The following is a 14,343-nucleotide window of genomic DNA, read 5'->3' as shown; positions in this document are numbered from 1 at the left end:
AAAAAAAAAAAAAGGAAGAAAGAAAGAAAGCAGGCTCCCTTCCGTGACAGACTACAACGAACCAATAAACCCTTTCCTCCTCAACTTGCTTCTTGGTCATGGTCAGACATCATAGGAACAGTTGTCTAGAACAACTGTTCAACAAGCAAAACAATAACCCCTATAACAGGCACTGAAAGGCCAAGATTCAATAATGCACAGCTTCTGAAATTGGGGGCAGGGAGGGGCAGAATAAATAATGAGTTAAGACAGAATCCCATTTAGCCCAGACTAGCCTCACACTCATAAAGTAGCTGAGGCTGGCTTTGAACGCCTGGGTTCTTCTGCCTCTGTATCCCCCGAGTCCTGTACCTCCAGGCTTGAGCTCTCACAGCTGGGTAAGCTTCCCTGATTTCTGTCTCCATATCCAACTATGGAGCATGAGGAGAAAGCTAAACCTACCTCTACCTAACTCCAGAGCATCACCAAGGATGCCTGCTTCTAGCGAGCCATTCGCAGTTGCCCAAGCAGCTGCTCAGACCAAAAGCCGCTTATGTTCCACTATGAAGCATTCCTGTTCCCCAGCCTGCTCTGGAGCCTCTGCCAAGGGCATGTGATGGAGTTGGCTTCCTGCTCTATAGCAGATTACAAGGACAGGGATCTCCAAGTGTCTCACGGGGGAAAGAGGGCACACGTACGTATCTCTTAGGTGTGTCTTAGGTATTTCTCACACTCCTCCTACCTAGCAGGTCCAGGACACAATCAATCAAGAGAGTTGTGAGACCCAGAAAGCAAGCAAGCAGAAAGCAAGCGAGCAGGCTGGCCTCCCACGGGCCAGGTGGCAGAAGGTGACTCTGAACTCCCCATCCTCTTGCCTCTAGCCCTGGAGTTCTGGGATCCCAGGTACACGTCGCCACAACTGGTTTATACACTTCTAGGGACTGAACCTAAGGTGCCCTGGATGCTAGACGTCCAGCCAACCAGCCGAGCCTCAGATACCGCAGACACCTAAGGTCCTGCCTTTCCATTTCATACAAAAACGAGTGAAGGACATGGGAAGGTAGACTCAAAAGATGCCCTGACCATGGGAAGCCAAGAGCCTCATGGGGAGAGTTCTCTCCCAGGGTACCCTTGGGAGCCTGCGAGGCAGGCAGGGGGCAAATGACATGGAAGCTGCTCTGTCAAGAGCCCAGAAGATGACACAGGGGTCTTGCCAACAATGCTGCTACCTCCTCCTCCTCCTCCTCCTCCTCCTCCTCTTCCTCCTCCTCCACACACATAAAGCATGGTGTGAGTGTGCAGAGCGCACTCGTCGTTGAAAGAGAAATCACAACAAAGACTTGGGCTTAGAGCTCTCTAAGAGCCGAATGGGCCTTGGCTCAAGCACTTGCTCCCCGCCTGCTCCTGCCCCCCAGCTCCTGGCCACGACAGTCTGCAGTCTACTGTATGAAATCCAATTAGCAGAGTTGGTTTTCCCTTTGAAACCCCAAGCTGAAGGATAGAGGAGTCAGCAGCTGCTGGGGGCAGAGATGAGAGTTCAAACGGCATCCTTCAACTGGCGTCTAATCCAACAGTATCGGAGAGAGTGCCGTGGTGCGGGGTAGCCCTGGGCAGCATTTCTCCCAAGCTGCTGCTGAGGGCTCTCTGAAATCTCTTCCTCCAGCCCCCACGGCTCTCAGGAGGTATCAGTTCCTCCACCCAGCAGCCTACCCTTCTGCAGTTTGCCCTTGCCAGTGTCTGAGCCCTCTGGGTGGGGTGCAGAGGTATGGATGAACATGTCACAACCCAGGGCTCCTTCAAGGTGGCGCGTGGCTTACTGCCCCCCCTTTGTCTTCCCACCTATAGACCCAGGTCTGCAAGACTGCAGGTGCATAAGTGTTAGACTAACGCTAAGTAAAGCACACAGGATCTCCCTCTACCCCAAGCTCTTCCTGGGACCTGACATCCCCACCACCTCTCTCTCTAGTGTAAACACCCAGGACTGAGGGTGTGGCTTACTCGGTGTGATGAAGCCCTGGGTTTGACCTCCAGCACCACAGAAGAAGGACGGATAGGATCTCAACACATAGAAAACAGGGGCAGGAGGATCGTAAGGCTTAAAAGGTCTTCTTCAACCACATAGAGTTAGGTCAGCCTGGGCTACATGAGACTTTGTTGGGGCAGCCCACTTGGGTCTAAGCCCCGTAGATTCTGCTCTGGGACCTTAGCCAAGACCTTCTGTGGTGGTTTGAATATGCCTGGCCCACGGAAAGTGGCACTATTAGGAGGTATGGCCTTGCTGGATGGAGGAAGTGTGTCGCTGCGTAGGCAGGCTTTAAGGACTCCTTGTGCTCGAGCTCCACCCCTTGCAGAATAGAGAGCCTTCTTCTGGCTGCCTTTGAATCAAGAAGTAGAACTCTCAGACCCTCCAGCCCCATGCCTGCCCGGATGCTGCCATGCTTCCCACCAAGACGATAATGGACTGAACCTCTGAACCTGTAAGCCAGCCCCAATGAAATGTTGTCCTTCGTTAGAGCTGCTTGGGTTATGGTGTCTCTTCAGAGCGATGAAACCGAAACTAAGACACCTTCCCTCCTTGATTCTTCGTCTTCTTCCACGAAGCAGGATGCTAGAGGCCATGCCAATACGTCACAAGCTACATCTATATCTATCTACCTTGCAATTGCATCCCCCGCCCCCCACTGGCTTTCCTGGAACATGACACTTGGGAAAACTCTTACACACTGCTTATTTAAGAACTGCTTATTAAGTCATCCTCAGGAGCCAGCCGTAGGAGTGTATGGCTATAATCCCAGTGCTTGGAAGGTAGAGAGAGGAAGACCGATAAGTTCAACATCATCTCTGATTCCATGGTGAGTTTGACAGCAGTTCTGGCTACAAGAGACCCTGCCTCGGGAAAACCAGACTGGATAAATAATCAGAAGAACAGACACCAGCTGACCATCTTTTCTAGTGGCAACCCAGCTGACAGACACACTAGCGGCTGGTGGCTAAGTCCCCATTGCTCCCTAGTGCCACGTGCTCAGTACGAGTCACCCCTTACTCTCACGCAGGAGATAGTGGAACTGACCCCGAGGCTTGAAAGTTAGGGGTTTATATAGGGAAAAGGTCTGAGGGAACAAAGGGATCAGTGTAGCTGTACATGATTGGCTAGTTCAAATATTAACTATTACGTGCAGAACCGAGTGGAAAATTCTTAAGGTTGATATTAATCTGAGTCAACAGGGCATCTGACCTTAAACCATATCTGCCCAGACATGTAATTTATGTCTTCTTGACCTGCTAGTTCTCAGGATGTCTAAAAGACTGCTTGCTCATTCCCAGGCCTATGTGGGCCAGCTTGTGATGGATTCTTAGGCTCATAACTTTTCTTCCTAGTCAGCACAGGTCTAAAGCTTTAATTTTTCCTTTCAGAAGCACACACCAGAAAGGATGGAAAAGAGAAACCAGTTAGGTCAAAGTACACACGCACATACTCCTGCGGAAACAAGCCCAGCCTGAGGTCCCTCCCACTTCTCAGTCACAAGCACTGGGGCTTTTCAGAAACAGCTCACTAGGCTCTGTAACCTGCACTCAGAAGGATCCACCCAGACTACTCCAGGCTCCTTGCTCATCCATGTGCACTGAGAAGCTCCATATGCTCCCCCCTGAGCCACCCCACCAGTCCTTCCTGCTTGCTGGACCAAGCTTGGCCTATCCATATCTGTCTCTGCTTCCTGGTCTCCATCCAGCACCCACGGCTCCCCCGAGGAAGCCTGCCCCACCAGGATCAGGGGCGGTCTGAGATTCCTCATACAGGAACAGTGTTTTATGCCTGTTTCTCTCAACAGGATCATGGACTCTTTTCATAGCCTCGAGGGAGCCCTAGGAGGCAGGACCCACCTTACTCAGGCATCCTGTGCCTTCTGACCTCTCCTACCTAGCATCCTACTGTTACACAAGGGTCTAGGTTACAGTCCTGCTCCACGGGCCAGAAGGACGGAGGCAGGGAGTACCACAGTACCACAGTATCAGCCGATCATGCTCAACCACCAGAGGCACTACTGCAAAAGGTCTACAATGCCCACCTGCTGGCCTCCTGCTTAACACCCTCTGTACTGGCTGGTTTTGTGTGTCAACTTGACACAGGCTGGAGTTATCACAGAGAAGGGAGTTTCAGTTGGGGAAGTGCCTCCATGAGATCCACCTGTGGGGCATTTTCTCAATTAGGGATCAAGGGGGTAGGGCTCCTTGTGGGTGGTACCATCCCTGGGCTAGAAGTCTTGGATTCTATAAGAGAGCAGGCTGAGCAAGCCAGGAGAAGCAAGCCAGTAAAGAACATCCCTCCATGTCCTCTGCATCAGCTCCTGCTTCCTGACCTGCTTGAGTTCCAGTCCTGACTTCCCTTGTGATAACAACAATGTGGAAGTAAGCCAAATAAACCCTTTCCTCCCCAACTTGCTTCTTGGTCATGATATTTGTGCAGGAATAGAAACCCTGACTAAGACACCCTCCATGAACCATTTCCACTCACTCTGTGTGTGCTAGAGATAAGCCCACATTGCTGGCACCTGTCACAAACTGCACTGAGAAAGGAACATGAGAGAGAGGCCGTGTTGCAGATGAGAAGGGCATCAGTCATTCATGTCCTTGGGCCTGCTGGTCTCATCAGATCAGAGAGTCCAGCCGGGACTCACCTTCACTTTTTTTTTTTTTTTTTTTTTTTTTTTTGGTTTTTCAAGACAGGGTTTCTCTGTGTAGCCCTGGCTGTCCTGGATCTCACTATGTAGACCAGGCTGGCCTTGAACTCAGAAATCCCCCTGCCTCTGCCTCCCAAGTGCTGGGATTAAAGGTATGTGCCACCACTGCCCGGCAGGACTCACCCACACTTCTTGTCTTTGGTCAATCTTATGTTCAGCCAGCTAGAAACAGAATTTGACCCAGAGACTGCCAAGTACAAGTTTATCTTCAAAGGCTACCCCCTGGGAATGACTTTATAGGTCTGTTCGAACCAAGGCTAGCTCTGGGTAATTCTCCAAATGGGGTGAGACCCTGAGGGTCAGGGGCTGGCTGATCATACTCTTGCCTGAGCTAACCCGTGGCCTACCTCGAAGCTGATTGAAGGTGGTCATGAACTTGCTGGTGAGGGACTTGAGTTCATTGTTAGCCAGCGTGATGAGGTGGATCTGGTCAGAGACGTTCCTCAGGACCTTGTAGATGCAGATGGGAAAAGAAACAAGCTTGCAGTCAGCCAGGTCTGCAGGAAAAAGGACAAAGATAGGTCAGAGCCACCAGACACAGCTGCCCAAGAACCTTCCCCAGACCCACGTGGATCCAACCCATCCCCCTCTCCAGCTTCCGAGTTTTCCTGCGTGGGCTGTAACATCAGCGTTACGGCTCTCTTGTCCTCTTTTTCACACTCTGAACCTTGGGTTTGTCTCCATCTCTATTACCACGGCCTCCTAGCTGGACTCCAAGAGGCAAAAGAACCTTCAAGTCACAATAATGATGTCCTTCAGGGCCTCACTGTTCTGAATTTTCCCTTATAGGACAGATTCCTTTGGAATCAAACACTTGACAATGAGGCAGCCTCTTAACAGTACTTGACGATCGCTTGCATTGGATGCACACAAGGCTCAGACTCTGTGGTTTTGACCATCTTCCCAGGCCTGGATCAAACAAGCAGTAGCAGAGAAACCGCTGAGCAGCACTCCGCTAAGGGCTAACCACAGTCACCATATGACCAAGGGATGCCACCTGTCCTAGATAGGGTTTCCATGGCTGTGACGAGATAGCATGACCAAAAAGAAAGGTGGGGAGGGAAAAGGTTTATTCGGCTTGCGCTTCCACATCACCAAAGGAAGTCAGGACAGGAAGTCCAGCAGGGCAGGAACCTGGAGGCCGGAGCTGATGCAGAGGCCATGGAGGGGTGCTGCCTACTGATTTGTTGTTCCCTATGGCTTGCTCAGCCTGCTTTCTTATAGAACTCAGGACCACCAGCCCAGGGGTAGCTCCATCCACAATGGGCTGGGCCCTCCCCCACTGGTCACTGAGAAAATGCCCTACAGGTGAATCTCATGGAGGCACTTCCTCCCAACTGAGGCTCCTTCTTCTATGACAGCTCTAGCTTGTGACAAGTTGACACAAAAAACCAGCCAGTACATACCCTTCTTACATATTCACCCAGGAGCCACAAAGACAAGGGTCTCCATGCAAAAAAAGAAGAAAGAGAGGGAGGGAGTAAGAAAGAAAGGAAGAAAGAAAGAAAGAACATAAGACACACAGATGTCCTTGGTAGCTTTGTTCACAAGGCCTGAAAACAAAATGGCGAAACTGGCCACAGACTGAGAAGTGGGTGACATGCCCATAAAAAGGAATATTACCCAGAAAAAGAAAAAAAAAAGAGGAAAGTAAAAAAAAAAAAAATGAAAGAAATGCTATAGGGGCTGGGGAGGTGCTGCAGTTGGAAAAACTGTTTGCCTTGCAACTGCAAGGGCCTATGTGTGATTCCCAAAGCCCACGGGGTGTGGGGAAGGCAGTTATGGTGGTGGTGGTGTGTGTATGATCCCTATGCTAGAGAGTTAGAGACAGGCTTAGCCCTGGGGCTCACAGGCCAGCCCAGCCTACTTCCTGAGTTAAAGGCCAGAGATCGACCCCCATCTCAAAAAAAACGAAAAAGGAAAGAAAAAAGAGAGAAAGGAAAAAAATAAAACGGATGGTAGCTGAGAAACGACACTAGGAGTTGTCCTCTGACCTCCACGCACGTGCACACACGTGCACGTACACCTAAGAACGTGCCCCTGCCCACAGAGAAACATCAACATGGAAGAATCATGAAAACACGGTCCCGGGCCAAAGAAGTCAGCAGTAAACACCACACATACTCCACTCCGCATACCCGAAATGTTCAGAAGAGCCAAATCCACTCAGACAGCAAGTAGACGGGTATGAGAGTCTCCACAATAAGGGTTACTGGAGAGAGTCTGTGAGTGGTGGGGGAGGGGCGTGGGAGAGGGGTGTGGGGGAGGGGTCGGCACGAAGCTCTAAAATCGACTTGCGGCAGCAACTTCATACCAGGGAAAGAATTTCTTTCTTTTCCTCTCCTTCCTTCCTTCCATTTTCTTCTGTGTTTCACCTAGCACCACGTAGCCTAGCCTCAAACCCCTTACGTGGCCAAGGATGACTTTCAACTTCTGATCCTCCTGCGTCCATGTCCTAAGGGCTGGGGACACAGGTGGATCCTTACCACACCCAGTCTCCCAGAATATTGGGGAACAAACCAGAGCTTTTGCACAGGCTGGGGAAATACTCCACCCACTTAGCCATGTGGCCAGGCTCGGGTGGTTCACTTCACACAGATGAACCGTACGGCACGTGGATTACGGCACACCCCCATCAAGCCGTGAGCACGTACAGAGAAACACATGAAGCAAAGAGGCGATGCTACTAGGCTATCTGGCTCTCCCAAGCCACTTAAGCTCCCTGTGCCTCAGTTTCCACATCTGTATAAAATGATGGTAGTGGTGTTTGACGAACTGTGATAAAATCCTAACTCATAAAGATAGACAGTGTATTGCGGTGACATCCACGCCCCCTTCTACCTTTCCCACCTCACTCTGTTCAAAGCCTTTATTTGCTTCAAGGTTGGCTCCCTACACACCTCTTCTGGGAATCTTTCTGGATTCCCTTATTGCTGGTGATTGTCCTCAGAGCCCTTGGCACTCTCAGGGACTGAGAGTGACACAACCCCATTGCTTCTCTCAGGGACTGAGAGTGACACAACCCCATTGCTTCTCTACAGAAGAGATGGCTCTCTTGGATTGCTGGCATTTGCAGATGGTTCCAGAATAAATATGCAAAGTGCAACAATAATCCCAAGTGCCAGTGATAAAGTCTGAGGTTTCTTTTTTTTTGTTTGTTTTTTGTTTTTCCAGGCAGGGTTTCTCTGTGTAGCCCTGGCTATCCTGGAACTCACTCTGTAGACCAGGCTGGCCTCGAACTCAGAAATCGGCCTGCCTCTGCCTCTCAAGTGCTAGGACTAAAGGCATGCACCACCACCGCTCAGCTGAGTTTTCATACACTGTTGTTTGTCTGCTGTGCAGCCCTGGGAGTGGACCCTGCAGTCTTGGGCTTGCTAGGTGAATGCTCTACCACTGTACTGTATTCCCCAGTAGGAAAATGTGGCTTTTATAGGTCCTATTCCTAAAAGCAACAATAATACAAAGCACATGGAAATCATCCTATAATAGCCATGATTATTTATCGTCTACCTAGAGCCCCTCTCAACCAACTGCCCACGGACTCTCCACTCTTGTTCCAGCTCTAAGTCCAATGGCACCTGTTCCGTGAAGCCTTTTTGCTGCCCTGAGCAGATGTTTGAACAGCTGGAGTCTCATGCCGTGTCACTGAGCCCACTTAATCCTAGGCTTTGTCACCGCCGTCCTGTGTTTGTGCTCGGATATATTTAGACTAAGGTTCTATGTGAAGACAGACAATATGTTCACTGATGGCAAGACAAAATATTTAAGTTGTGCTGCTTTTTAAAAAGGAATTTTATTTCACTTTTAACTTATGCATATGTGTGTGTCTTTGCGTATATACATGCAGGGATGTGCAGGTGCCCAAGAAGATCAGAAGAGAGGGTGGGATCCCTGGAAGCTAAAGCTGCAGGTGATGTGACCCACCTAGCCTGGCTGCTGGTAACTGAACTTGGGTCCTCTGCAAGAGCAGCGAGGGTGCTTCACCATTCACTGAGGCATCTTCCCAGCCCACGTTGCCTTCTTTGTTTGTTTGGTTTTGGGACAGGGTCTCTCTATGAAGCCCTGGCTGTCCTGGAACTCATTCTGTAGACCAGGCTGGCCTTGAGCTCACAGAGATCTGCCTGCCTCTGCCTCCCGAGTGCTGGGATTAAAAGTGTCCGCCACCACTGCTCAGAACCCTGTTGCCATTTAAAACGAATGCCTGTTGTATTTTCTATACAAATTCCATCTCTTAGTGAATAAATAGAATGATCTGAGAAACGAGACAGGGTTACAGTCCCTCTCAAAGTCCCACTAATTAAGAGAGGGCAAAAGGACTAGCATAGTACAAAGAAAATATTGAGCCCAGATGTTTAACCCAGAAGAAAACATGTCATAATTTTAATAATACCAATGGGAGCCTCACAAATGAATCAGGAAGAAAAAAAAGGTGCTCATCAGCTTGCTCACTCAATAGCTCGCGGGGGGGGGGGGTACAAAAGAGATTCACCTAATACTGAAGACCTTTTATCTCCAACAGAACATCAGTAGAGTTAGTATCTATGTAAGCTCTTAGGCTTGAAAAGGGATCTTTTCCAACCTACAGAGTATATAAGGCAGAAATGTTGCGAAAATAGACCACTGAACATTTAAAAGAAAAAGAAAAAAAGCAGGGGCTGGCAAAGTGGCAAAATGGCTAACGGAGCTTGCTGCTCTTCTAAAGGACCCACGGTTCACTCCCCGCACCTACGTGGCAGCTCCAGTCCACCTGTAACTCCAACTTCAAGAGATCCAATGCCCTTGTTGGCCTCCAAGAACACTGCACACACATAGCACATGAAAGACAGACAGACAGACAGACAGACAGACAGACAGACACACACACACACACACACACACACACACACACGCGCGCGCGCGCGCGCACATGCACGCACGAGCACAAGCACCTTTTTTAGAAAAATAAGGCAAACAATGGATCATGCAAAAAAGTCCATAAGATAAATAAAATGAAAATGCCTCCATAACAGTATAAAGAAGAATGAAGACTAATGTGTAAATAGAACAGAAGAGAGCTTCAAAGGGAAAAATATAAGCCAGAAACAAATCCACAGCCGTACACGGACTGCAAGCTGCTCTCTAGAACTTTGTGTTCGTTTATAAATCTACTCAGCGGTGGGTTTGTGCTTTAAAAACATACCTGAGTAATATGACCAGGGGAAGTGGCATCCCTTGGTCTAATCTGCAGCGCTTTGGGTAATGAGACTAATTATATTTCATGGTCAATTAACCGTTTTGATGTGACCCCTGGGACAGTCTGCTCACTCCTTATGTCATTCTGTATGCCATGCTTGAGGTCTTTCTCTGAAAGCCGAGGACAGCTCCCTCACCAGAGACTCTCAGCCCTTGGCTGCTGGTCACTTTCACAGTTAAAAAGTCCACGCTTTTCCCAATTTCAGATTTCACACCACACTTTCCAAATGTCATAGTTTACATTATAGAGGTTAGATATTTGTTCCTGTTCTTTCTTCTTTTTCTGTGCACGGCTGGGCCTCTACCACACTGTATAGCACCTGAACACATCCTTGAATGTTTTAGCCTCCTACGTACAGACCGCTGGGACAGATGGCACTAGGCCCAGTTTTATGTTATACTAGGGATGGAACCCAGGATCTCATACCTGCTGGGCAGGATTCTCTATCTCTAGCCCCAGGGTAGCAATTTTTTGAAACAAAAGATTAATATCAAGCTGGGCGTGAAGGTGTGTGCCTGGAGTCTCAGCTACTTGAGAGACTGACCCAGGAAGACTGTTTGAGCCCAGCAGTTCAAGGCGGGCAGGATAACACAGCCAGACCCAAAAAAAAAAAAAAAAAAAAAAAAAAAAAAAAAAAAAAAAAAAAAAAAGTCTATGTACACAGTTGTTCCAACTAGATACAAAGTATACAGGCTTTGGAAATACAATGAGAAGAAAAATAACTAGAATGCTACCAGCAATTATTTGAGAGGATTTAATTGTTTGTTACCATAAACAGTCACAATGGTGTTTGTTTTAACAGAAGCAACATGTTACTATATATTTAGCTAAGATGATTTGTCAAATACTGGTATATATGGTGATACTTTCAGGACATCGAAATAGATGTATCGAAAAATCAACTGTTGTGGGGAGAAAGCCTGGCAACTCTGAGGATAAACTAGGCAGTCATTTTTCTTCTCAGTAAAATTAAGCTAAGTGGAGGGCCATGCTGGCACAGCGGGGGATAGGCATGTGCAGCTGATAGGCCAGAACAACCAGTCCTGCCTCTGAAGCACCCTGGCAATCACTCCTCCAGTGTCAGTAACTGCTGCTGTGTTTAGCTTTGTTCCTGCCCTTCGGGTGACTTCCTCAATTGGCACAGACTTGAAATCCTATTTAAGAAAACTTGAGTGATTTGAAGAAATCCATCTAGGGAGATGTCAATGCTAAGGCAGACAGAATGGCATGTAATGAGGCACTTTCCCGATACAATTGTCACGGAGGAGTTACGGGGACGGACCATTACCGTGTCCAAAACCATACACCTGGTATGCGCCACCAGAAAGCACAGAGTCATTTGATATGATTACAAAAGTACGCCATCCAGAGAGGGGTTTGTGGATGGTAGGAACCATGAGTGGAATTGATCAACTTTGGATCTATAGGGTAGGAACCCAGGCTTGGGAACTGGGTGCTGGTAGCAAGCAGAGCAGTTGGGCATCAGAAATAGGGCACCAGGGGGGCCAGCAAGACAGCTTCATGGGTAAAGATGATTGCTGTACAAGTCTGATTGTCTGAATTTGAGCCTGGAACTTAGGCAAAGGTGGTAAGAACTGACTCTTACCAAGTTGTCCTCAGATCTCCACCTGAGTTCCATGGCATAGTCTTTTATTTGAGGTATATTTTTATTAATATGTCTATGGTGGTGGTTTGAAAGAAAAATGGCTCCTGTGGTGGTTTGAATAGGGATGGCCCCCATACACTCATGTGTTTGAATGCTTGGCTCATAGGGAGTAGTACTATTAGGAGATGTGGCCTTGTTGGGGTGGGCGTGGCCTTGTTGGGAGAAGTATGTCACTGTGGGAGTGGGCTTTGAGATCGCCTATGCTCAAGCTAAGCCCAGTGTGGCACACAGTCTCCTTTTGCTACCCAAGGATCAAGATACAGAACTCTCAGCTCCTTCTCCAGCACCACATCTGCTTACATACTGCCATGTCCTGCCACAATGGTAACACACTAAACCTCTGAACCTGAAAGCCAGCCCCAATCAAATGCTTTCCTTTGTTAAGAGTTGCTATGGTCGGGGCTGGAGAGATGGCTCAGCGGTTAAGAGCAGTAACTGCTCTTCCGAAGGTCCTGAGTTCAAATCCCAGCAACCACATGGTGGCTCACAACCATCCATAATGAGATCAGATGCCCTCTTCTGGGGTGTCTGAAGATAGCTACAGTGTACTTATAAACAAAAAACAAAAAAAAGGGGGGGGGGCTTACTGTGGTCATGGTGTCTTTTCATGGCAACAGAAACCTGAGTTAAGACATCTTTAAGCCGGGCGGTGGTGGCACAATGATCAAAAAGTTCAAGACCAGCTTGAACAACTTAGGAAGTCCCTGTCTCAAAATACTGTTAGGGGTGCTGGGCGGTGGTGGCACACGCCTTTAATCCCAGCACTTGGGAGGCAGAGGCAGGCAGATTTCTGAGTTCGAGGCCAGCCTGGTCTACAGAGTGAGTTCCAGGACAGCCAGGGCTACACAGAGAAACCATGTCTCGAAAAACCAAAATAAAAAAAAAAAAAACAAAAAAGTAAAGCATGTCTGAGCATGTGGGTGGCGATCCAGAGAGGGTCCAGAGAGGGTCCACTAGGGAAAGGCATGCTCTGGTGTGGACCGGCTCTAGTCAATGCTGGATGCCCGAATGGGATAAAAGCAATGAAAGGAGAGAGCCGATGAGCAGAGCTTGCAGTCTTCCCCCTCCTCCTTCCTAGAATCAGCTGCTCTGCCATGCCCTCCCACCAGGATGGTCAGAAACCATAAGTCACAATAAGTCCTTCCTCCATGTATTTATTTATGCCAGGTAATTTTCTCACTAAAAGCGGTAGGAGGGTCCCAGTTGTGATTAGAGCTGGCAGTCGGGGCACAAAATTGGAAAGGGGTGGGGTTTTGCACCTTTTGTGCTGGGGCAGAATGGGGGTGGGGGAGCTAACCCACTTTCTTCTATTCATTTTCTCCACTGCTGCTACCACAGCCAGCGCCCTAAGGGCTCTGAGTGGCAGCCGTAATTGAGAATTTCCCCCAGGGTTAGGCCAGCTTCCCACTGACCCAATGATTGCTCCTTATTTTTTTCCCTTAATTTGAAGACACTCAGGCCGTCAGAACCCACCTGAGCCCATATAAATGCTTGGGGTCTGGCTTTTGGGGAGAGATGATTTTGTTTTCAAACAACTGGCTCTGATTCTGTTTTCAAACAACTGGCCCGCTCTGGCTCTGTTGTTCGGCCAGGAGGCTCACTCCAGCTCCCTGATGGCAACCTGTTGGTGACTCACTCCCAGCTGGCAGCCCAAGGCCAATGGCTGTCTCTTTCGCTTCTTTTCCCTGTCAGTCAGCCTGTGAGAACTCAAAGCTGTCACCGTGCACTGGCAATACAGCATTCTGTCAGCCACCATGGCACCCCACCCCCCACCACCACTTCACCTTCAAGCTGTCACTCCCACACAAATGAAACTTCTTTTTATTTTCATTCAGCCTTTGTGGAAGGTCCATTAATTCTCCATGGTGAGACAATTACCCGATAGGAAGGGGAGGGAATTCTCTCTCCCTCTACTCTCCCAGACTGGGGTGAACAACACACAGTCTCTGAAGCTTCCTGTGGCTAGCTGGTGGAAGTCACTGGACCACCCACCCTGACCCTGTAAGGATGTCAAGGACTAGTAATGTCACCCCAACACCTGCCTCCCTCATGTTCCCTCCATTAACGACAGAGGCTCCTTCCTCTAAGTGCCAGCCCCTCATCTAGTGGCTTCATAACTTGTCCCCCTTCCTGCGATGATTCTGTCACATCTGTTCCCAGCATCCTGTAACCTCAAACGGCCTACCAGAGGCACGGATACTCTGGCTGCTACTGAACGCAGAGGCCACTGAAGGACTCCCTCAACTGGTCCACCGGACCCGATGCAAGCATGCGTCATTCCGGCTGTGTCACCAGCCACTCACAGCACAGAGCATCATCTCCCGAGGGAAGAAGTCATGTTCTCTGGACAAGAACATGTACATCCTGATACCCGGCCGTCCTGGAACAAACCTCTATCTTGTCTAATCATCTTCCTGTCAGTACACAGGAAGCAATATTCTTTGAGTTTATGCACTTAGGGACTGCGACCATATGGTCATGTATCATTTATTACCTCATATATACCAATACCCCATATACACCCACACAAGGAAGCTACTATCAAGTGACTATTAAAAGGCTAGCATGGTTCAATTCCCAGGACACATATGCGTGCCCCCCACCTCGTCCACCATTCCTTAGCTTGGGTTATAGAGCTGGGAGTTGGGGTGTAAGGAGAAATTAAAGCTTTAAACCTGTGCTGACTAGGAAGAAAAGTTATGGGCCTAAAAATCCATCACAAACTG

The 14,343-nt window shown here is 48.8% G+C and overlaps 1 protein-coding gene across 1 annotated transcript in view; it reads right to left on the bottom strand.

Moving 5' to 3' along the window:
- The window catches only part of Lrrc20 (leucine rich repeat containing 20), a 104,912-nt gene that overhangs the window by 50,798 nt on the left and 39,771 nt on the right, over positions 1 to 14,343 (bottom strand). The window contains exon 3 of the mRNA XM_031347829.1: positions 5,066 to 5,215. Coding sequence (XP_031203689.1) covers positions 5,066 to 5,215 — 150 coding nt within the window. The remainder of the gene's footprint in view (positions 1 to 5,065; positions 5,216 to 14,343) is intronic.

Source organism: Mastomys coucha, unplaced genomic scaffold (assembly GCF_008632895.1).
Source record: "Mastomys coucha isolate ucsf_1 unplaced genomic scaffold, UCSF_Mcou_1 pScaffold3, whole genome shotgun sequence".
Lineage (NCBI taxonomy): Eukaryota > Metazoa > Chordata > Mammalia > Rodentia > Muridae > Mastomys > Mastomys coucha.
Note: the sequence above shows the minus strand (reverse complement) of the source record. Positions and strands in the feature narration are given on the sequence as shown.